Below are 26,232 nucleotides of genomic sequence, written 5' to 3'. Positions count from 1 at the left end.
TATAAATTGATGATTAAACCTGACACACACTCTCAGTTTCTCTTCTCACCCTCACCACTAATCAATCAATATGTGAACTGGTGCATGACGTGAAAGGTGGGAAACCTTAAGTCAATATTTGGATGGGGTAAGAACACATCATTTGGAAATTACATGAATTCCGTTGATGACAGCTGAAAAACCGCAGGCTTTTTGGCTTTTGCAGTGTTCTTTGATGAATGTCTGCGTGGTCATGGTTTCGTTTTTGTAGAGTAAGTGTGGTTTTCAGAAGGGGCAATTCTGAACCACCTCTGGACTTCCGTCCCTTTCATTCGGTGTTGGTTAACAATGTTGGCGGTGTTCTCAGTCCTGCAGAAAGTGTGCAATCTTGTTAATGGATAAATAATTGTCTAACATGAACACAATGTCAGACTGTTAAAGTGAAAATGAAATGGCAATTTAGTCAATTCAGATGTTTTCCTTCTTATAGCCATTACTCTCATTCCCATCTTTTTTTTGTGGGCTAGACTTTATGCTACAAAAGTAACATTAAAACCCTCCTGGCCCTTTCAAATATTATGTTAACAAACCCAACATACCATTCAATTCAGTTTTATTTATAGTATCAAATCATAACAAAAGTTATCTCAAGACACTTTACAGGTAGAGTAGGTCTAGACCACACTCTATAATTTACAAAGACCCAACAATTCTCGTAATTCCCCAAAGAGCAAGCATTTAGTGCGACAGTGGTGAGGAAAACTTCCTTTTAGGGAGAAACCTGGGACAGACCCAGGCTATTGGTAGGCGGTGTCTGACGGTGCCGGTTGGGGGTGTGATGAACAGTGGCAATAATAGTCACACTAGTAATTGTAGTATTCATGGTGTAGCAGGGCACTGCAGGGCGGTACAGGGCGTAGCAGAGTGTAGCAGGGCGTAGCAGGGTGGAGCAGAGTGTAGCAGGGTGTAGCAGTGCGTAGTAGGGTGTAGCAGGACGTAGCAGGGTGCGGAGCAGGACCACAGCTGCAACCATGATTTAGGTGACACTCTAATCCAGGGGTCACCAACCTTTTTGAAACTGAGAGCTACTTCATGGGTATTGAGTCATACGAAGGGCTACCAGTTTGATACACTCTTATGCAATAACAAATGTGCTCAGTTTGCCTTTAGTTATATATGGTTATTAATGATAAATGATACTCATGACTTATGATCCTCTATGTGAAGACACTGATCATGTTAATGATTTCTCACAATAATTATCAACAATGACTTACCAAGGTGGGAAACAGATAATATCAATATTCAATTTTCATTTTTAGAACAGGCCTGAGGGCTACTCTTGTGGTCCTTGGGGGCTACCTGGTGCCCACGGGCACCGTGTTGGTGACCCCTGCTCTAATCCAAGGAAAATATAAAATAAATAAATATATATATATATATATATATATATATATATATATATATATATATACAGTATATATGTTGGATATGGTAGCTTGTCACTCGCTACAGCAATTACAGCTGATCATGGCTGAATGTACTGCAGATTGCATGTTTAATGACTATAGCACACTGTTTTGAGTTTAAAGCTGTCAATCTGTGACATAAATCATTAAGTGGAGTTAAATGAGGTTGCCAAAATGAGACACACTGTTTATCAGCCCCATATAAACTTCATTAATTATAGCCTCAGATATTGAATACTAATTGAAGTGGTTAGTATTGCTTAAGAATTCACCTTTAATGTGTTTAGACAGCATGGCTGAAATGTGTCTTGAGTCAGAAATGAAAGCGGTGGTGTGATCCCATTGATCTTCAGAGGAAACCATCCATCCTCCTGAGGAATGAAGGGACAGCTGGGCCAGATACTTCTAGTGACGGAGATTCAGACAGAAGGAGGAAAAGTGAGGAAAAGTTTTGGAGAGACGGAAAAGAACGTGAATGGATAGCAGACCCTGGTAGACACAGAAGCAGTATAAGTGGGATAGACATTAATAGATAGCATTTGGGCTTAGGTTATGGTGTGATAACGGTGATTGAAACGTAGACTCATGCATAACCCGGGATGAGTGACAAAGAATGGGATTGAGAAAAGGAAATTAAGATGTAATGTCAAATAAAGCACATAAGCCTGAGTCTACATTATTTCATTATAAAAATTGAAAGAAGATTGGATGGTGGATGAGAGAGGTATGGAGAGAAAAAGAGAAATGCTCATATGGGGAGGAGCATGATTAAATGTACGGAGCGACATCAGCCTCAAATGGACTGATAAATGGATAAATGCGCGAGAGGCGAGGAGAAAAAAGGGAGCACTAAAGGCTTCTTTGAGAGTGAAGTTTATAAGCTATCAGTTACAACGTGTTTCAAGTTAAAGGAAGATAGATGAATGGTTCAAGGGACGAAAAGAGAGAGGACTGACAAAAACCTGTGGAATATGTTAAGCCATAAAATCTTGGGTAAACAAAAGAAAAATCACAACTACACACTTTAAATATGACCATTAGAATAGGGCAACATGGACGTTTACCTGTAAGTAACTGACATGTTTATTGCCTGTACATTAAAGTGGTTAAGATGGTTAGTAGAGTGACTTGGATGCAACAGGATGCTCAGTTTTAGGGCATAAAGGGAGATACACACAGGAAGTGTATGACGCTGGCATCATTGACTTACATTGAGTCATCATCATAGGCCAGTCTTATTTGTGGCATTCCATCACATTTGCTCCCCAGGGAGGCACATCCCGGCCACCGTACCTTCACCACTGCTGTCTTTAGTACAGGCTTCAATTGACACAAAGCAAATGATGCAACACGACATTCTACTGCTCCGGTTTTTGTTTTTTAACCTGGACCCTATTTTCCCATGTTTTTGTGTCTAAGTGGCTGATGGGAAAACATTTTTTTGGAATTAGTCCAGTATTAAGCAAGACCAAAGCAAGCTGCAATGTAGCGTTGATGGGCAATTGTGCACCTTCAATTTACGTCCACACGTCCCTATGTGGTTACATTATGGCTACCCATTACAGCATTCGAACTCAATACTGAACCACTTTTTGATTATTATTTTTTACATTAGTCACTGTTTTTACATTCTTAACTGTTTTTAACTGCTTAATGTTTTATGTAAAGCACTTTGAATTGCCTTGTTGATGAAATGTGCTAGACAAATAAAACTGTCGCCTTGCCTTGCCTAGACACCAATGCATGAGAAGATTGGGTCCAGGTTGAGAAATACCAAAATTACCCTTTGAGTAATTAAAAAGGCTAATTTGGTCCTTGATGGACGACGAGGTCTTTCCTTTGGGCTGAGGCTTCAACCTGTCTAAAACATAACATGGCCGGCCTGCCTCCTGTAATTCAGTAAAAGAACGTCACATTATGTCTGTGTAATAAACTGTGATTGAAAGATAATTATCAAAGACGCAAAAGAATCGCCACATGAAAATACATCTGCATGCCTGTAAATGTTCAGTGAATTGTTGTGTTTCCCATGGCCTTGTGTTGTTTCCATCCCACCCTCACGCTCCCTTCACTGAGACATGAACTCAAACTCTCACTGCAATTAAATCAATGGTCCAGTAACTGTGATAAGAACAATTTCAGATTGCTCAATATTTTCTCTGTGGTTTGAAAATCTGCATCTGCTGCACTGTAATTGCCCTTTGGGGAAGATGCTAAACTAGTGAGAACTTGCACGTTTCCATACAGACAGAAAACAGCCATATACAGTCAGAAATGCACATACAGATGCATATACACTCTTAAATGCTGCACATACACATTACTGTTCTGCTAATTACAAAGATAAATATACATCCGATCCAAGCGCTCTAACACGCATATGTGAAAACATGTGAAAACAAAGAACACACACAGTCACAGATTCTCCGTATTGCATTAACAGACATTCAACGCATGCACAAATAGCACACTGCAAAAAAAAAATCTCCATCCTTTCAAGTCATTACTGAGTCTTAATAGTAAAACACAGTTGTTATGTATTGGACATGAATTAAAATAATCGTACTACGCCAGACGATTGTTAATTTGTTTCATAGAGAACACAACTTTAACGGCTAAAAATGGCTTCTCTGTGTTTGAGATGATGTTCTTTTTTTCACAGTGCATGCACAGACCCACACTGTATATCTGCATTGTCCGCCCACAGGCTGCCCATGCACTGCCACACCCACGCGTACTGTATGTACATAAAGGGCAGAAAAGTTCAAACGTTAAGTGTTTCATGATGTGAGAGACACAAATCCTCCGAGAAACTGAGGGACACAATTAATAACGCGGCCGGAGCAGAGAAGTGAGGTGCACTCCCCATTTAATCTGTGTTCGCTTGGTCAACACCGTTTAGCCTTGCAATTATTTATTCATCCCACTTTCTTTTCTCATTTGTCCTTCTGTTTGACATGCTGCATCCCCCTTCCACCCATCCATCTCCCTCATTCCCTCAACCTCCCACCTCACTTTCTTGGTAGCTTTTTCTCCCTCTATCATTTTCCCTCTCTCGGTGTCTTTGTCAGTATTGCTTTGCTATCCTCTCGCTCTTCGCTTTCTCTCTCCATCTGCTAATCTATGTAATAATAGTCTTTGTATGTTTGCCAAAAGTCCCTCTCGTCCTGCATGCACTTAGGTGAATCAATAGTGAGCCTGTTTGTGAGTGCGTGTTTGTGTACTTGTAAGTAGATTCACAGAGATATGCTGTATGTGATTGTGCATGTGTGTGCCTTTTGTCATGGTTGTGTGAGTGGTGGATAACTGTGTGTGTACGCGCTGTATGTTTTTGTGAGTAGCTTTGTTATCGCGGCAAAGGAAAAGCAGCAAAAGAGCTTGACGCTGAATGACTTGACATTGAACGTCACAAAAGATGAACAGTGGCTCCGATTCTGTCCTGTTCATCTTTTTACTCTCACCTTTTCACCTCCCCATCCCTTGTGACCGCTAGCAACCACTTTTCCCCCTTTCCACAGTTTTACCATCCCCGACTCATCCATCCATCCATAGTTCCATCCATGCAATAAGCCAGCCATCTAGCCATCCACCTCTTAAGCCATCCATTTGTATCAATGGGTGCACATGATAAATGTTTAGATCTTGTTTGGGGGAAAACATCCCATCTAAAGGACACTGCCACAGACGGATCATTTATCAAATCTTTCTAACGCACAGACACACGCACACACACACGCACACACACACACAAACACACACACACACAAACAAAAACACGCGGGGGACTGATTTAGTCCTGTCACATGTAAAAGTCATCATAATTTAGCTCTGCTGTCAAAGTGCATTAAAGTTAAATTGTACTGATTTCTTTACATTGTATATACACACAAAGATGCATACTGTAGATCTGTTATGGGCTGTTGCAATACTTTTGACATAATCTAATAAAGTATACATGCATCCTTTTATATAAATCAGATTTTTGTTCTCATTGTATTAGCCAAAAGGGAAGTAACAACAACAACAACAACAACAACAAAAATATGAGAGGGGGGCTTAGAAAGAAAAAAAGAAAAAGACCAACATGAAAGGAGTTGCTTTTTCTCTTAAACACTATATGAAGAGGTATCATACATGTCACCCATTTAGGAAAGAGTTACCTTATCCTGTGTGTGTTTCCCAGATTGCAGTTGGGATATATATCAGTGGAATCCGTTTGTGGTGCTTTGGAGGTCTTACTGTGTAAGGGTAAATGGAGATGAATGAGGCCACTGCCCTCTCCTCTTCCTCTATTGATTTCTGTATCACCATGTCAATCCTCTGGCTTTCATACACATACTATTATCTGCTCTGAGATTTCAAGACACTAGCATACCACTGGGGGCTCGTGTCTCATGGCCAGTGAAGTTAAGATAGAATGAGCCACGCAGTCACCAAATGAAACATGAAAGTCGCCAAAGCTTGTTAAAAACTGACCATTTGATTAGATTTTTTTACCCCCTACATAAACACAGCAAGGAAAAGTATTGGTTCTATTTAACATGGGTTAACAGGATTACAGTGCATCTAAATGTTTACTTAATGAGGCATTTTTTTTTAAAAATGTGTAGAAACTTTCTTTGTTTTTTGGCCAAAGGCAACAACTTCTGATGAGCTGTACCAGCTGCCATTTACCACCACCACTCTCTTTGGAGGACTGTGGTTCAGCTGGCGTACAGCAGTTTCACCACTCATCATGTTCTGTCAGCTTCAGCTTTTATCATGCATCGTTCTGTGGGCAGCAACAGAAGTGTGTGTGTGTGTGTGTGTGTGGGGGGTAAGTGAGTAAGAGGTAAGAGACCGATGAATCAATTTGAGGCTTTCTGACAAATGATTCAAATGTGTTGAGCCGAAATAATCATTGAGAGCTTGCTCAGCAGCAGTACGCATATTATATGCACCACACCCTGTGCTGTAGCTAGCTGTTTTGATTGGATTTCGTTTTCTTTCTTTTTTTTTTTTTTTCTGTCCAGCTATTACACTGCATCATCTATAACAATTAAGGCTACTTGTCATTTGTCTTATGGGTTTGATTATCTGACAAACCAGCACTTGATTTAAACCACTTAGAAGTCCTGCATCATTTTCAAAGCTTAGTAATAGTTGGCAAAAATCGCAGATCTAAACAACTCCCAGTCAAAGCCCAATCCATTAATCCAAACACAATATGTCCATCAAATTTCAGATAAATGTATTCTAAACTCATACAGCCAACAAACTGAACACCTAATTTATTTTAGGCTACTTTGCCAGAGCTAAATTATTACAAAATGAAGCATTGACAGGGTAACAGTATCTCAAGCAGAGGGTATAGTTTCCACACAGTTTCCACATCCTAACTGCATGTTCAAGTGTCCCTGTGCACAGCACTGTACCTCAAGTCTGCTTCCAGTGTGCACGTTAGTTATCCATTCACAAATGCATTATCTATTCCCACTTATTCTGTGGAGGCTCATGTGAGGTTGAGGCCTAACTCACATTGAGCGAGAGCATGTTTTTGTTGTCTTTTCATGCATATACAGTATATTTTTTGTTTTACTAAATAAGCTTCATTTGTTCATATATCCATCCATTTTAGAGTTGTTACAGAAGGGAAAGAAGGAAGAATGGGATCAATTCTAAATATAATATATAAATAATATGTATCTTTCACGACTTGTTCATGTTTGACATGCCAGCTTGACAGCCTAAACCAAAGTTAATGTTGAGACACATTCACCGCTGCCGTGTTGTTAAGACTGCCACATGCTTTTTAAGGGTGCAAGGTCTATTCAGGATTTTTGAAATGGCTGGGGGGGTTTAGCTCCCTTTTACTGTAATTGCTGCTATGGCGATTGGGGCATCAAAGAGAGAAATACTGTTTGAGAAATTACCCCTGGACCTGCCGTTTCTGTGCGTGTGTGTGTTCTCAAATGGGAGGAGTGTGCGGCGAAAAAATGGGAGCTGTCAGTCAACCTAATGAGACCAACCTTCTCAGTGCACACACATACACACACAGAGTGCCATCGGGCCAGTGGAAGTGCCATATAATTGGGTTTCCTTTCCAGGACAACAGACATGCTCACTGGATTAGATCTGACCACCGACGCCAATTCTATCCATGTCTCCCTCTCTCTGCTTTTCCTTCTCTTTTTTGCATCCCTCTTTTTCTCCCTTTTTTCTCATTCTCTTCATTTTTCCCTATTCTTCTCTTCTCTATTCTTCTGTCTGTCTGTCTACTATTGTCTTTCTTTATATGCCTTCCCTCTTTTATTCCTAGTGTTCTGCTTATCTCATTGTACTTTGTATCTCTGACCTACATGTTTGGTTCTTTATCCCATATCATATATGTCTAATATAGATTGTATATGACAAAATATATTATACTAAGTATAATCCCCCTGATGCAAGTTATAATTAAAATATGTAATGTAATTTATTTGATTTATTGGACCCCTAGTATGACTTGCCTTTGGCTGTAATAATAAGGGCCAGTTGGAGTTCATTCCTTACGTTTAATACCACAACATCACCAATACTTTCAGTAGATAAGATGAGATTAAACTGTATTGATCCCAGTGGGAAAGTTATTTGAAGTTATTGCAACAGTAGCCTAAACACAGGACAAGATGGATTAGTAATTAAAGAAGGCACAAGAAAGGGGGTTGTACTCTAATATTGTGAGGGGGAATGACCCAAAAAAAAGAGAACAGAGCAAGGAAAGGAGAGGAGGGAAATAAAAAGTGTGTGTGGGGGAAAAAAAAGATTGCTTCTTTGTGTCCCATTTCCTTATGCAATCCCTGAGGAATGTTCACATCTCCTCTGTCTGCCCCCTCTCATTGTCTGGATTTGTGTAGTGGCTCTTGGTGTGTGTGTTTGTGTGTGTGTGTGTGTGTGTGTGTGTGTGTGTGTGTGTGTGTGTGTGTGTGTGTGTGTGTGTGTGTTTAATTTCTAAAGTAAACAATAATTCAAGAAATTGGTCAAACCCATTTTTATTTCATCATTCTTATTTCCATTGCCTTTTTCAAGAGTCTTTTTTTATTTCATAATGACATTTTCCCAGTAACACTTTTTATTTCATAATGAAACTTTTTAATTCATAAGTTCACCTTTCAGTCAATCATATGTCCCTCCTGCTAGCTTCTTAAGCAAGAAAGCCCAACACCTGCTACGGTATTTAGCCAGTTAGCCCCTGCTAGCTAGAGCACCAACAATGTCAAAGTCATTCTGAATCAACTATGAAACTGCTGCTGTAAATTAACAATACACAGACATAGAAAGTAGCAACTCCTCTAATTTATTTAGCTCACCAAGCCAGCTTACTAGCTAGACACAGTTGTGAGCTGGCTTTATTAGCATCAAAGTGAAGAGCCAGTGTTAGCAATGTTAGCTAGCTTGTGTTGGTTAGTGTAACCCCAGAGCATTGGTCTGTCTGTCTTTTTGCTCTAAAGTCAGTTGTGTGTCGCTCTCTCTGGAACATCTTTAGAATCAAAGTGCTGTTGAGGTAACTAGAATTAACCAGCTAATGTTAGCTGCTGTTTTGTGTTATTGTTTCTACTGTACAGCTGTTGAACTGTGTTTAGGGAGGAAGCAACAATGAATGTTCATGCATGTTCAAAGGGTTAGAAAATCCATGTGTGCTACCTCTCATGTGGATTCCTGCATTAATACCAGGCCAACACCTCTGCGTTTTCCAGTTCATCGTCAAACATTAATGCTCACATATGCTGTTTACAAAGAACAGACATATGGTGTTTATGCAGGATAATTACTTTCAAAATAGACCATTTTGTGGTAATTCTATTTGGGTAGAATCTTTGTTTTTATTATCAAATTATATCTTGGGGTTAGCGAATACAGTATATTTACACTGAGTCAATGGGACATGATTATGGTAAGGTAAATATTTGTGTGTGTGTATGAGTGTGTGCCCGTGTGTGTGTGCCCATGTGTGTGTGTATGCCTGCTTTACTTTCCGTGTCAGTGTGTGTGGATGAGTCACACACGTGTCCCTAAAAAGTGTGCGGAATTTTGTGCAAAATTGCACACTTTTTTTTTTTTTCTTTACAGCTCAAAACAGCTTAGTATGGGCCCTACAGTACAATACATCAGCCCTACAGACACATGTGAAACAATACGCACACAGAGAGCGCAACAAGTAAACATACATCATTTCACCACCAGTGCCACGACACAGGTTTGGTCTTGCAGTGTGAATGATCTGACAGTGTCTTTTGGCAGCAATAGCTGCAGCCTCTCCAAACTGCATCACCTCCTCCCATCTATCTCCCGTCTTCCCTCCTGCATTCTCTGTGCCTCCCTCCCCTACTCCCTCCCTCTAGTACGTGATATTAAGTGCTGCTCACAATTCTCTCTGTTTAGCAACTTGGCAACGCAGCAACACATCCATCTCTCTGGGAGTGTTTATCTGCAAGCTGTTTACTCTATATACTTCTCCACATATAGCTAAACAGTAGTAGTTCACATACATGTGCACGCATAAGTTCCAGATCAGCCTTGCAAACACAAATGCAACAGACATGAGTTTTAACATTTGCATAAAAAGAAGCACAAACAAAAATGTAGGGAGGAATATTTTCACAAAGACGCGTTTTCTTTTTTTACACACACATGGAATGTAAGCGCATACACAGAAGCACACACACACACACATGCAAAAAATATAAAGGCACATGCAAAGATTTACATGAACACACGGAATCAAACAGATGTGCGTGTGTGGCTGAACTCTCACAAGCGTTCACACCATAGACACTAGTATGCAAACACACATACACATTAGAGTCAGGAAGGAATGCTGATAGAAGCTATGGTTGGATACGCTGGTTGGACTGCACATAAACAGTGGATGATTTAGCCTCAAAGGCTGCACACACTTTCTGTTAATGCACACGTACACACACTATATATACTCAAGTATATCCACACAAACACACAGCACTCAACAGGAACATGTAACACACACACACATGCTCGGATGACATTGTTATTGCATTCCACTAATGAAATTAAGCCTATAAAATGTAGCGCTCGGTTAGGCAGATAAAGCCTGAACTTCCGTCCAAACAGAGGGAAAGGGGGCGAGAGACAAAGAGTTAGAGGCAGATAGAGAGAAGAGGCAAAGTTGAAAACAGAAGGGTCAACTTTACAGAGAGGGTGAGCGATGAGAGACAGATTACAGGAAGACAGAGGAAGCGGCGACGCTGGGGATGTACGAGGGGGTTATTTGTCAGATCGACTCCAGATTTGCACATCCTGAAGAACTAAAAGGGAAACTCCAATTGGAGGCTTTGATAACAGCTGGTGGTTGGCAATAATGATATGGTGGTGTGAGGGGATTTTAATCAAATCACAGACTCTTCTGAGCAGCCCTTGAGATATCAACAGTATTTAAAAGACAGTTCTGTTTGATTTGATTTGATTTTATTCAATTGCAAGAGAATGCCCTACACATGACAAAAGGACATCAAATACAATCGAGGATAAAAACACAATAAAGTCCAAGACTTATTTCCATTGTGGTTTATGACAACTTAGGTCTTATTTTTGTAGATTTGTCATTTGGTAATGTATCACCATCAGTAATACATTATGTTTGCAAAGTGATATATACATACTCACAATGGACTGATTTGACATGTGTATACATGTGGATAATCTCAGATAAATTGTCTCTGAAATTGTCTTTCAAACCTGTGAGACTTTTAAGTTTGTAAGTGTACATTTGTATGTGATCGTTTCGTTTACTAGGGCTGGGTATCAGACCGAAATAACCCAGTACCAAGTAGTATTGAAACTTCTCCAGTCAAACGATACCTGCATTCAAACGCAGATCTATAAAAAAAGAAATCACTATTTGTATGCTTTTGCTCGCCGCCAATCACCGCAAGCACTCTTTAAATTGAATGCGTGTGATTGGCCCACTACCGCAGCAGCAACAACCCACCCAGTCTGTGTTGTGGTGAATGTGGTGTACTGTAAATAAGAATGATCAAATTAAGTACTCTGCTGGTATCGGTATACCTTTAGAGGTACTGGTATTGGTTATATATATTGTTTTTGTCATTACTGGCACTCCAACCAGAAAAAATTACCATAAACACAAGTTCATGTGCACCAACAGGCGACCCTCTAGCTTACCCGGTAGAGTGTGCGCCCCATTTGAGCTGAATCCTTGGCAGCGGCACGGGTTCGAATCCGATCTGCGGCCCTTTGCTGCGTCTCATCCCCTCTCTCTCCCTCATTTCACCTCTATTTACACTATCTCATAAAATAAAAACAATAATGAAGGATCACTCTGCTGCTGTTCTCTAAAGACACAATGCCATTCAGTATCAAATTTCCGCCAGTAATAGTAAATCTATTGCTTATTACCAAATCTGAGTTTGTGTGTACATTATATATTGTCCAGACGACACAATAAATAACCTCAAACTTGTTAAGTTAGTACAATAAAGGATTTCAGATCCTCCAGCTCTAGATTCAGTCTATGTGTGTTTGTCTTGTTGCACTGGTAGACTGCAAAAGGCCACAGGCATGTCACTAAATCATTGAATTTGACTTAAGGAGTAGAAACGGCAGTAACCTCCTTCACCCTATTTTTCCTTCAGTCTTTCAGACACAGGCCGAAGGCAAACAAACAAACACATACACACACACACACACACACACACACACACACAACACTAACTGTAAATTACTGGGAGGCAGCAAATCATTCTCTCATGCACTCCCGTGACTCAAACATTTAGTTCATTCTCTGTTGCGCTCTGCAAATTAAAGTGTGCACAAAAGGCTTTTAAATGTTGGCATGCATCACATTGTGTTATAAAATGATGTGGCATTGGTGCCAAAGCTTTCTGGGATAATCATCAATTATGCCACTGGTATTTTGCAAGCATGTGCTGGTATGTTTAGAGTGTGGAGGCAACGGGGGCATCGAGGTTCAATCAATTCAACAGTAAAATGTAAAACACAGCAAGGATAAAGCAACAGACTTGACCTACGCACAGAATAATGATGAAAGGTGTGTCGTAAATAAATGAGCACTGGATAAAAATTGTATAGTGTGTGGCACAGCTGAATGTACCCACCATAAAAAAAATAAAGGCTCGGGCTAGGATTGCTATACTGAGCGCATAATTTATAGGTAGACCTGTATGGCGAGAAGGGTATGACTTTCAGATCGAAGTTACTTCATGACTGCATTTATATAATTCATGATGTTGGAACATTTCACATCCCTAGGAGCATAGTATACAATACAGAAGGTTGTTTTCTAAACTATTATATGAGTAGATTTCAAGAATAAAATAGACGTTACTTTTAGTCAGTGAACATTACTCAAGTGTGCTGTTCCCTGATCCAAACTGACCACCTGCTCTCTTCCTTTGGCTGTTCAGGTGGAGCTATCTGACAGCACCTCCCACACCATCACCGATGCCTATGCTGGGAAGGAATACATCATCCAGGTAACATCTCCTGTCTTGCGACTCTACCTGACTGATCATTTAAGACCTAGTCTCGCGTTGCCAGACCTTCCTCCACAGCGGTGCGGAGGAGGGTCTGGCTAGTCCACACACCGTTCCGGGATAGGAACTTGATTTCTTTAAACCAATCGCAATTGCCATGGGCGGCGCTATGCGCCGGACGGTGCCGCTGCAAAATAGCCTCGGCAAGGAACTTGTTTTGGTGGAACGTGTGTACGTTCAAAGGTTGTTTTGGTCATGCAACAGAAAACTCAGATTGGACAGATAGTCCAGCTAGCTGTCTGGATTTACTCTGCAGAGATCTGAGGAGCTGTTAACCATAGTCCTCAGAAATCCACCGGAGTTTAGAACGCCAACACAAAGAAAGCAGAAGGTACTGAACATCTGTCCGAAAAGGGGGACATCAGCGGAATTTCTGGCAGCACCGGACCAATCCCAGAAGTGGAACTTTATGGATATAGACTATTTAAGACCTGATACAACGGACATCCAAATCTGTATTATCTACGGTACTGTAGTATTCAGGGACAATTGTTTTTTTTAAAGATGCGACAAAGCTTGGAAACAAATTAATAAATAAACATGTGTAAGTGATAAGATAGGTAGGGAAATGTCTGACAGTACAGTCTCTTACCCACTTTTGCGGAATGATTTTGGTCTTTGCTTCCTATTTTTCATGTATGTCGCATGTTCTTACACATTCTACTGACTTTTCAAATGATACTTTAAGTGATGGTTCGGAGTAATTTCACCCTAGGGTCCTTTGCACCACGACCTCGAAGCCAAACAACACCCCAGAAGCTTTTTTCACCTGGGTCGAAACATTGGGAGAGTTAGCGTTATCAGCTGAATAGCTTAGTGCAGGCGCTAATGGATCCAAGAGTGTATCTTGTACATTACCCCACTAATAATGCCCAAAATTATACCAAACTTCTACACTAGTACAAATAGGTTATGTACTCATAAAACAATGGATTGGAATGTTTGTAAGTACACCAGGAGTTTATTTTAAAAAATAAGTTAAATTAATAAATATTTTTGTTGTATCTCTTTTCGGTGTTGTAATTTGTAGACGTCCCTAAGCACTCGCCTTACTGCCGGTAGCAGCAGAGAGCAGAAGCCAGCAGGCAAGTCTTATTTAAATAAACTCCTGGTGTACTTACAAACGTTCCAATCCATCGTTGTATGAGTACATAACCTATTTGTACTAGTGTAGAAGTTTGGTATCATTTCGGGCATTATTAGTGGGGTAATGTACAAGATACACTCTTGGATCCATTAGCACCTGCACTAAGCCATTCAGCTGATAACTCTAACTCGCCCAATGTTTGACCCAGGTGAAAAAAGCTTCTGGGGGGTTGTTTGGCTCGAGGTCGTGGTGCAAAGGACCCTAAGGCGAAATTACTCCGAACCATCACTTTAAGCTTATTAATAAACACTTCTAATTAACTAATGACTGTCTCCTGTGCTTGTGTTCAACAGGTGGCTGCCAAGGACACAGAGATTGGAACATGGAGTGACTGGAGTGTCGCCGTCCATGCTACACCCTGGATTGAAGATCCTCTGCCAATCACTTCCACAACTGAAGTAGACTTTCCTACCGGTAGGTCACAGCCTCAGTTAAAGCTTGTACCTTATTTTCTTACCTAAGGGTTGCTTTCAGAGTTTGTGATTTATGTCCGCTAAGAAAGTTCAACATTTAAAAAAAAATGTAATTAGTTTTCGAACTGTACTGTATGAGCTGAGAACATTCAAATTTCTGAAAACACTATCCAGTCCACACCGCCAAGAATGACCGCAGGTTTTCTTGTGTTGAACTTTCTGTGATTGAGGTTTTCCAATGCATATAGCATATCTATTTAAAAAAAAAAGAAACAAAAAAGGCTAAATGCCAATAAGTATCAAACAGTAGCCTAAATTGTATAGAGATGGTGTGTCATGAATAGCAAAAGTAGTAAAAGTTGACCAACTCAAAGAGAGAAGGATAGAGATAGAGTTGGTAAGGGCTTACATTGAGATATCACAATGGTATTTCTCTTATTCAGTTTGTTTTTTATCAGCCTCGTAGTCCATCAGGTGAAGAAATCATTACGATGATAATAAAGTATTCCTATAATGATTGTAACATTGTGCCCACGGCTGTCACGCTGTAAATTTCCTGAACCGGTTAGGTATGAAATTAAGTTTGCTTAATAACTTTCTTTATCATTAAATTGAGTACACTATAAGCGTTTGATGGCCTTGAACTTTTATCGCAGCTTAAGCTACAAGATCCAGCAGCCTCCAGACATATCGACACACATGAACCTGAGCGCCTGAACACGGCCTCAGGGAAACACTGTGCCATCTTTTTAAAAAAAAGCTCACGTCCCTCCTACAGCCTCAGATTGACTCACCTACAATATACCAGCACTCCACTTTCTAGGTTTTAGTTATGCATGACAAATTCAAATTCAAATTCAATTCAAAACAACTTTATTTATCCCCGCAGGGCAATTCTGTTTTTAGCCTACCAGTTGCATCAACAAGACAAGACAACACTTAATCAGGCATACAGACAAGCAGAGAAACACTGTCAATGACATCATATTGCATAAATGGGCATCAAAAACAAGCAAGAAATACACATACACAAATTATCATTTAAAATGAAATTCATCAGAGATTATTGTATTCTGTGTGTCCCTTGACACAAACACACACACACACACACACACATATACTCAAGGATAAAAACTATCTCTGGGAATTATCTAGTTGGCACCCCTTCAGCATGTGGCTGAGATTAAGGATGGCTCTCTTGTCAAACCGAAATCTCTCAACGCACTGATGATCCCTGAACAACAAGACACCCATTCCAGATCTGATCACTCTCCGCCATTCTCTCCGACCACGCTGGAATAGCAAAGTACAAATGGAAGGACACATTTTAAAGGAGTAATCACTGAATACTAGTGGAAGGTTTAAATTGCAAACCTGCAATAATCCTGATCCTGAGGGTTTATCTACCCCATCACCAAGTTGCACATCGGGCTATCAAACACTGTATTACATAATATTTAAAACAGAACTTTATCGCAATACACTTTATATAAAGGTGTTTTGTGCGTGGTTGAAACTTTCATGTCTGTGTCACCTCTTTGCTACGCTTGCATTGCCAGACCTTCCTCCACAGCGACGCGAAGGAGGGTCTGGCTAGTCCACACAGTATTCTGGGATGGGAGAAAAACGTGCTCTGGTTTATTGGCATTTCTTAAACCAATCACAATCGCCATGTTTGGCGCAAAGCCCCAGACGGAGACGCGGTGCCGCTGCAAAATAGCCTCGGGAAGGAACTTATTTTAGTGAAACATGTGTACGTTCAAAACTCAGATTGGACAGATAGTCTCGCTAGCTGTCTGGGTTTACCCTGCAGAGATCTCAGAAAAGGTTAACCATAGTCCTCATAAATCGACCGGAGTCTAAAATGCCAAAATAAAGGAAGCCCAAGTCAACGGACATCCGGCCTAAATGAGTGAAATCCGGCGGAATTTCCGTCGGCAACGGAGCAATCCCGGAAGCGGAACGTCGTGGATATAGACTACCTCTTTGCAGTTTAAGGTGGTGCAAGGTGTGCTTTTGCACCTGTAACCACACCCTATAGTGATGTCACAGTGCACTGACCACACCCTAAGTACACTTCAACATCATTGCAACAAGTTGTTGGCAAAACTTTCATTGTTTTTTATAAAATGTCTTGCAGAGGTCAAAGTTAGGGAGAGCAATCTGGATTATTACAGTCTCACTGGATACAGCTCCTGACTAGAGCAGTAACTGTACCAGGCAAGGGAAAAAGCACGCACATCGGTCAGATACCGATACGCGCAGTTTTAGGATCAATATGTCCGTTATAAAAACACTATATTGTACCACATAACTTTTGGGCAGACAATCTACAGTTCTTTCCTTGTCATACTCAAAGTGTATCTGCTACACTATAGATTTAAGTTTTGTTCCTCACACCAATACAGGCTTCACAAACTGCAAACTTCTTTTTTTTTTAACCTGGATTTTGCCTCAAAAAAACTAAACCTAAACTAAAAACTACCTCCACCTCAGTCTTTATGTTTTTAATACTAATAATATTCCCCTAATAGCAGGCCTCTATCAATCAGTAAAATGTGATTAAAAATATGATTTGTGAATAAATAACAATGCACACTAACATAGCATTCCTTTCGATTATCATTGGAAAGCATTTTGGTTGAACAGCTCCTGACTTCACTGTGCCCGCCTTAGTTCTGAATCCAAACCAACACCGTTGCGTGTCATCATAAAGATAAAGTCACTTGACTACGCTGTTTATTTTTTCAACTGGTGCAGCTTGACTTTTACATCAAGCAGTTTCATATGAGGCAAAGTAGGGGCGAGCAATCATACAGCTGTGACTTACTGACAATATGATCCAAATTAGAAATCTTTCTAAGAAAAGATTCTGTCTGTCTTCCTGTCTTTCTCTCCCTCATTAACATTTCTCGACGGTTTTAAAGTCCAACAGTGACTCCTGTTGGTCATGAGCAGCACTGCACAGACCACTCTGAATGTGCTTACACATGTCTAGAAACACACAAACACATGCTAAACAGAACACACATAACGTGCTCTAACACTCCCGCACGCACATAAACAGTGCTACACACACATACACAGTACCTCCCTCTGATACCATACAGTGTACACACACTCGCACATAAACACTGACTCGGTACAGGGTGTATCATTCTTGTTCTCAAAGAAAGAACAGGAGGTTGTTGGGATTCTCCTCATGCCTCTTCTCGAACCAGCTGTGGCGTCTCTGCTTCCCTTCCCTCTCTCCTTGTCCCGTTCTCTCGTTCGCTCTCCCTCTCTTTTTCTTTGTCTTTTTCTTTCTCTTTTCCTCTCACTTCTCCGTCTATTGGTCACGCACTCTCTTTTCTCTTACCTTTCGTCACCCTCACCCTTTGTACCTTTCTCTTTTTCTGGCCTTCTGCCACCTTCTTTGCAGATGTTACTTGCTGAGCGACTGATTACATCTGTCGTAGCTGCGGGCAGCTATAACTGCTTTGTTGATATCAATGAAGTGATTTCAGGTTTGGTTGTCGTTCCCATTGAAAAACTAAAAAAACATGGAGAAATGGGGAAATTAGTTTTTTTAGTTTTTTTGGGGTGCGGTGGGGGGGGGGCTTTGCCCCTCTGGTCTTTAACATAAAACAGTTGAGAAGTAAGAAACAGTAGGTACTTTTCTGTCCACCTGTTTTCATGCTAATTTCAAAATAGAAAACGTTTGTACGTAAATCAGAGTCACATAATCAGTAGGGAAACAAGGAAAAGATCTTATTTCCTTAACAGTTCAGCCAGGGCCAACCGTTTCCTTTTTTTCAGCTGACCAGCTTGTTAACATCTACACACTGACCAATATTTCCAGGCTGCTCAGTCGAATAGGTAATGAACGGACTTCCTGTGACTTATTGATTGTGTGGTTTACAGTCGAAACACACGGCTACACTTTCTCCATTTCCTCTCTTCCTTTTTCCCATCTCTGCCACATTTCCACTTTCTCCTTTTTTTTGTTGGTGTTTGTTTCTGTTTCTCTCTGTTGTTTCTGTTTCTCTCTGTTCACGGATCAGCAAGAACGGGTCGACCGTACCTCACGGAGAGTTGCACTTACGCGCCCGGTCTGTTTCCATCAACAGCCTCCTTTTACATCAGAAGGATAGCGCGATGACAGACGGACGACGTTTAGAAATCCCATCCTCAGTGATTGGACCATCACTTAGCAACCACATTCCAGGAAGTAAAAAGCAGATATAGTCGAGGCTTAAAAAAAGTTGCAGACATCCTTAGTGTTGCAACCATTTAAGATATACGTTTCGGCCTCGCCCACTCTGAGAGACAGAAACTGGACACTGTCTAGCACCAAACAGGCAGCACTAGATATCACTTCTTATATCCTTCATGTCTAGATCTATTTATAAATGCTTAGTTTCTGCTCAATAAGCAGAAACCTCCACAGCTAAAGGTTGAAGCTTTATTTGAATGCTGAGGTGCCTTAAGGTCCTCTGCTGCTGCACGCTGGCTCCAATTCATAGGAAAACCACTACCTTTATTGTACTTATTATGTCATTAAGGTGACATAAAGTATTGAAACGGGAGGTGTTATTTCAGGCGTTCAGGATTCTAAAAGAAAAAATCTCATTCAATTCCTGGACAATGTTAGATGAAATATATCTAATATAGTAGAATACATCTGTTTTGAAAGTCAAAGGTATGAAACGACGTGAGGCAAGAAGTTAACTAAAACTCCCATGGTGTATTTTGATCCAATCACTGATCCTAAAAAGTAGGTGTGTGTACACGTCTAAGGGCAAGCAGAAGCTGACGTTTAGGCTTGTGGAAACCTGAAAATACATGCAAGTTTAATCTGCTCTCTAACCATTTTGTATTTACCTCTGACTGGCTTCTTCTTCATAGCACCGACAATTGAGGCTCACAAGTATAGAGCTATTCGCCACAACAAACTAGCTTAAAAACAGCATTTCTCTGAAAAAGAAGATGAGTAGGTCAAACTTGTGGCCATAAATAAGATCGTCCTACAGTATTGTTTATCCAGGAGACTCCTGTGTTTCTGTGCGGAAATTTGGGGGAATTTACAGTGGGAGGAGAAAACCTTGTCTCCTCTGTTGAGATGTCTCCACTGACAACAAGCAGAACCAAAATTGAAGCTTCAAAACCGATCATCTCTGATGATCGCAGATGCTGATTTTCTTACAGTCTTTTACCTTTGAATATCCTGAAGACTCAGACATCACCATTACCAGCTTAAACAGGCAGAGTAATTGGAGTTGAAGTCATTCAGTAAATTTAATCTCATTAACTTCTCTTCCCCGTGTGCATTCTTCACATCCTTCTTGTTTTTCTCTTGTTTTTTTTTTTGTACAATCTCCCTCTCACTTCCCTGCCTGCTCCACTCCTTCTCTCCTCCTTTACCTGATTTCCTTCCCCGCTGTTGTTCATCAATCTTCTCTCCCCGTCACATCATTGTCTTGTCTCCCTGTCCTCAACTACCTTGTTACATCAACGTACACCCCATAACTGTCTCTTCTTGTCGCCACCACATTAGGTGTGCATAATTTGTATTTCCTCCACCACTGCGAAGCAAAATGCTGTGCTGCAGGCGGGATAGTATTGCACTGATCTGCTGACTATGTTAAATGTGTCCTAGCTCTCTCTCTCTCTCTCTCTCTCTCTCTCTCTCTCTCTGGCTATGTCACACCTGGCTGCTTCTTCCCGACTCCCAACACAGCACTACACAACAGTCATTAATTGGAAGGAGAGGGAAATCATATTCTCTCTCCAGTAACAACAATAATGTTGGTTCTAGACTGAGCTGCAAACAGTGTGCATGAGTTAATATCTACTGTGCTGCCCGCAGCTGTAGCAATAGCCCCGTTTTTATAAAGCATTAAACTGTGATATTTTTATTTGTCAAGCTATGTAAAACCAAACTGAAGCACTAAAAACTGCTTATAGTCATTTTCAGCATATTTATGTTTGCCACAAGCTTTCAAGTACCAGCCCCATACACTTGCACATAACCGTATTGGCTGGGAATGTCACTGTCAATGTCAATTCTTTCAGTTTCTTTAAAAAAAAAAGGGGATAATTTTTTTTTTTTTTTATTGAATTATTGTTTTGGTATTTTACCAGGGCATGAATGGTTTTGCTTCCAAGTCTGAATTCTAAAATCTCAGTGCAGTCAAATGCAAAAAAAAACAACAAAAAAAAGTCTCAAGTCCTCAATTTTGTGACTTGAATTGGAATGAGTTGGTCTACAGCTCCGGTTATGTGCTGTCAAATCAAAATATGCAGCGTTTTATGGGTGTGTAAATGGGTAGATTTTGTATCCAACCGTTTCTTATCAGCAGCATATTAACAGCCACAATGCACATTCCCCCCTTTTTCGACTTTATTCACCTCCTGCTCTATTCACATGTCTGCTTTCCCTCAGGGTTTTTTCCTCAACCTCCGTTTCCCTTTCTCGTATTTCCGTCTCCATATTTAATCCATCTATCTATTTTGCTCTCTCTCCGTTTCTCCGCGGCGTTAGTATGAATGAGATTTTTTTTTTGTCCTGTTCACTTCATAACTGCCTTGACAAGTCCCATATTGATTGTGCTGGCAGATTAGAATTGATTCCACTCTGCACTGTATTTTCCTTTCTGTTTGGTTCTTCCCCGAATGATGAGCGCTTTTCAGTGTCCATTCATCAAAATGACATTTTGGCTGTTTTCTCCCTTAGGAACAAAAACAATTGTGTGACTCTGTAAGACCAACCAAAAAAAAAAATAAGGAAAAAGGGGGAGGAAATGAGATTATAGATTTAGAGGAGTTTATTCAAAATATGCTCAGTAAGGTTTATTTTGTTTTCTGCTTGTTTTTCCAGAGACTAAGACCTCCCCCATACCATCCTCCAACGCACCACAAAAGGCTGAACCTCCAGTGGGCAGAGCTGCCAGGCTCCTCACATTTTTCTCTCCTTTGCTGTTAGGAATGCTGCTGCTGTTTATGTGGTGAGCACAATACACACACACACACACACACACACACTTGTAATGAGTCTACAACCCCTCATCTTTGAATTGATTATCAACTCAGTCATTCAGTCACATATTGGCAAGACGATGCATGTCTATTGACGCCCAAAAGCACGTTTAATAGAACAAGAGCAACAACGATTGGGTGAGTTTGTTTTATGACCCAGCGGGGCGTTTGTTTTCATATGTTTCTGCAGAACCCCTGAAGGGATTGAGGTAAAAAAATCCAATCCAAAGCTGTCCCATTTCATTAATTTTACAGTTTTCACTCTGTAAATCATGCCGTAACAGTACGTCTCCTGTCGAAGATGCAGATACTGAAGAATGAATGTTGAAAAGCTTAATGTCATAGTTCAGAACAAAGCTCGCTGTAAGGGTGTGCAAACAGGAAATGGTTTTTGCAAGCTATCTAGCACCCTTGTAATAACCCTTTAAAGGGGCTGTACTTGATATGTAGAAAAATATTGGCTTTGGGATTGCCTCCACATGGCTCTCACAGACCATTCGTGAATACCAGTGCTTTGTCGCGGCCCTCGGCATCAGATACCGACACACGCGCTCACATGCACTAAGAAGCACGCGTGGCCCGGACCTGCAATCAAAACAAAGAACAGAGAAGCTCAGATTACAACACACACACACACACACACACACACACAGAGGGAGTGTGACTTCATTCTCTGCTCAGGACGCCATTACTCCTTACTATATCTTTACACAGCAAATAGTTTTTTGCTGCTATATTAATGTTCTGCAAATGGAGCAGAGCCCCTTGTAACCCCACCAAATGATATTAAACATGGCTGCATCTCCAACTAAACACCTGCTGCTCATTTTAACTACTGGAGGATGAAGCAAACCAGGTTTAGTTGGATGAATATGCTAAAGGCAAAATGATGCCAATTTCCTGACTACTACAGCGAGTCCAACTGTAGTGTGCTGTTTAAACACAGTATTATCTCTTCAGAGCATGAAGAACGGATCACGACTTGTTTTTGTAATACAGGCCAATGCTAGTTTATAGTTCTACCCCACCACAGTTCAGAGGGAAATATTATTCTTTTTGCTCCGCTACATTTATCTGACAGCTACTAACATCTACTTTACAGATTAAGATTTAGCATACAAAAACATTTGGTAATCATATGAAATACAACGCATAGTTAAAGATTAAACCAGTGGTTCCTACATGGTTCAATTTATATAACCATTTGAAGCCCGAAGTCCAAAAACTGAATTAGTGTATACACGTGGTTTTAAAATGCGTCCCGGGCGATTGGATCACAAGTGCCCAGCACTAAATACAAGTGTAAATGAGCACCAAGATGCATTGTGGTCCGATCGCTCAAACCACTTGCGAGGTAGTACCGGGGTGCATTTGACCACGCGTCTTTTTGTAGTGTAAACGCTAATGCATCCTGATCCATCCCCAATAAGGACGAAACAGGACAATACGTCATTAATGCAGGATGTGGTGGTTGTTTTGGTGACAGTGCACCAACGCTCTATAACTTGCCTATTTTACGACGAGTTGGGCAAAGTGTTGCATAATGGTCCATCGTTTTGCCCTAAGGAACGAGATGTGTTCGATTCTGCTGACAGCATTTTAAAACCAAGTGTGAGCAGGGCCTTTAAAAGGGCCCGACCCACAGGCTGAGAATTCAGTCCCTCCAGAAAGACGCGACTATGCGATCGCATAATTCAATGCATAATCAGCCAAAGCATTTTTTCAAATACGCCTCACTTTCGCCGCATAAATTGCCGATTTCTGCGCAAAATATGCAGGGCTTGCATGATTCCGTAATCCCCGCATTTTCGTTGCAAAAAAGTCCCATATATCTTAGCAGAAAGTTGAAAAATGTTGCATTTACTTCACACCAGAGCAGCCATTTTCCCCTGTTACCATGGGAACGTTATGAAGTGACGTAATTACGCGACGTGAACATCATCGAAAAGCAGAGTGTTGGGGGGGGGGAATCACTTTTTTTCTCTTTTTCATCGAACCGCAGTTTTTGCAAGTTCCCGCAATTTCATAGCATAAAATTGCATGAATATCCCGCATATTCCATCGCATTTTTTAAGAAAATGTGCTGTATAATCAAGGATTTTTGCCCACAACAATCACAAACAAAGCATTTTTCTGGAAGGACTGGGAATTGGTACTTTTACCTATAATTAAAAGGTTAATAGATGGACAGATACAAACGTAGGCAACCAGTATAAGTACTAACCAATAACCGATTCTGTTTGCAGCTTGTGATGCCTAATTTGTGCTTGTGTCTCTTTCTCCAGATGTAAATGTCTTATTCCTGAAGGGAGTAGGAGGAGGAAGAGGAGGAGGAGGAGGAGGAGGAGGAGGATGATCTTTTTTCTATTTTGCACATGTTTCAAGGATACAGTGCATCGATCATTTCTGTCCATCACACAGTTACTCACCGAGATTACTTAGACATGAAACCAGACGATGATAATGCGGTTCAGCATTTTTTTAATAATGGTGACAAAGAAATTCTTCAGAGGAACTTTTGAAAGCGGCATCATCGACAACAGCAGCAACAAGAGCAGCACCAACCACAACAGCAGCGGTGATATCAGCATAAACAGTCTTATATTTCCCCCTGGTGGCTTCCATGGGCCAAAGCAGACTTTGTTTGGCAGACAACAGATGGTTTGGGAATCTCCTCTTCAGAGCAAGAAAAGCTTCAAAATCCTCATTACCTTTTTTTGTTTTTGTTTTTTTATTGATCGATAGTCTTCATTTTCACTTTCTTGAAATTGCAGCACCGTACAGACAAACGCACACACATATATAGAGCATCCGTGTGTGTGTTTGTGTGTATAGTCCCCGTAGCAGTTCCCCATACAGCTAAATCATCATGCCAAAGACTCAACTTCACCCCCCCCCCCTCCGCCCCAAACAAAATGATTCCCAAACAATTCACTAAGCTTCCTGAAGCCTGTGTCTGCCTTCGTCGTGGGTGAAAAAGCCCAGAAAGTTATGTGCGTCTGTGTGTGTCTGCACAACACCTGATTGATGCCGACTCAAATCGTATACGAATGATACTTGGGACAAGTCTGAGGAACCCCCTACAGCTCCTGTTTGGTAACAAAGAAGTCACAAAAATACTCAATCAGACTCTGAATCTGTCAACTCCCAACGACTGAATCAAAATGACGGAGCAAGTGTTTTGTTTTGTTTTTCGATATGAGGACTAACACTTTGAAGAATTCAGTAAGGGTAGTCTGGCTTATTTAGACAATTAGCTTTATACTCTGCTTTCAGCGACTGGCAACGAGGACCTGGATTGTAAAACAATAAATAAAGTGGATTTGAGACTGAACACTTCATTGCCCACCCATTTGTTTTGGTTCGACGACGACAAAGTTGGTTATTGAAACGTTGGAACGAGCTACGTTGGTTTTCCATTCTGCTCTGTGTTGTGAATTACGATTACACGAAACCGTTTGCTTTCCAAATTCTGACGCCTTTACAAACGTTTTGCAGTTTACACTTCAGTAGCCAATATCATCAGTTACTATTATGTTATTCAAAGGAATATTGATGTGTTTTATTGTATTTTTTTCTATCTTATGGACAAAAAAATACAAACACACATATAGGATTTTAGTTTGTTTTTTTTCAGACATTCATAATGGCTTAATTTTCCTTGATCCTATTTTGTAAACTATGATATGTAACTTTAACATTGAACAAAAAGTTTATTATTTAATAATAATAATAATAATAATAATGTATGTAGTAGCAGTAGAATGTTGTAACCTGTACCTGGGGTCTTTTTTATAGATGTATATACAATGACAGGTTTCAACCATTAAATGTGACCATTTCACAATGAATGATGACACACTGGCCTCATACTCATTTTGCCTTTTGACTGATTCACTGAGAACACTATATATATATATATATATATATATATATATCAGTGCTGTTATTCTGACCGAAGATCAAGTGAGGTGGAAATGCAGGGGCAAAAATGTTTTAAACTAGCATGAAGACACAAGTAACTTTTCAATGGAATAACAGTGATGATGCATTTCTTACTTCCCACAATCTGCCATAAACAAACACTGCTTCATTTCTAAATCAATACTTGTGACCTTGCAGAGAATGTTTTTCTTGCTTTGGCTCAATGGGAGAAGTTTATTTTACAGATTCAGATGAGCTATATTGGCATTGCGTGGACTAAAGTTCTGTTTGGGTGTAATGCATCACTCTGTATTCACTTTATTGTTTGTTCCTTGGCACTTAAAATGTATCCACTGTTGGTATTTCAACACGTGTCCTGTTCTTTTATAATTCATTTCATTATGCATCAATCATTTGACATTAGTTATGTCCACTTTAGTGACTGATTTGAGCAACTTTGAGAAGTGCGTTTGTAAAAGGACGCATTAAGTTAGTTTCTCACTCAATGAAAAGGTCAGTGCTAACATCAGCATGCTAGCAATGACATGCTAACGTGGAAGTTTAGCAGGTATGTTGTAACATGCTCACCATTGTAGTTTAGCGTGTTAGCATGCTGACATTTGCTAATTAACACTCAACACATCTGAAAGTACAGCTGAGGCTGATGGGAATGTCATTAGTGTTGCAAGTATGCCACCATAGATCAAAGTATT

The 26,232-nt window shown here is 40.4% G+C and overlaps 1 protein-coding gene across 2 annotated transcripts in view; it reads left to right on the top strand.

Annotated features, from left to right (window-relative positions):
• cntfr (ciliary neurotrophic factor receptor) overlaps positions 1-25,456 on the top strand; it is a 272,275-nt gene extending 246,819 nt beyond the window's left edge. For both annotated transcript variants that reach the window (XM_039780625.1, XM_039780624.1), the window contains 4 exons: positions 12,890-12,958; positions 14,459-14,579; positions 21,438-21,564; positions 23,881-25,456. In XM_039780625.1, the coding sequence (XP_039636559.1) occupies positions 12,890-12,958; positions 14,459-14,579; positions 21,438-21,564; position 23,881 (318 nt within the window). In that variant the 3' untranslated portion in view covers positions 23,882-25,456. The remainder of the gene's footprint in view (positions 1-12,889; positions 12,959-14,458; positions 14,580-21,437; positions 21,565-23,880) is intronic.
• The last annotated feature ends 776 nt before the right edge of the window (positions 25,457-26,232 follow it).

Source organism: Perca fluviatilis, chromosome 17 (assembly GCF_010015445.1).
Source record: "Perca fluviatilis chromosome 17, GENO_Pfluv_1.0, whole genome shotgun sequence".
Lineage (NCBI taxonomy): Eukaryota > Metazoa > Chordata > Actinopteri > Perciformes > Percidae > Perca > Perca fluviatilis.
Note: the sequence above shows the minus strand (reverse complement) of the source record. Positions and strands in the feature narration are given on the sequence as shown.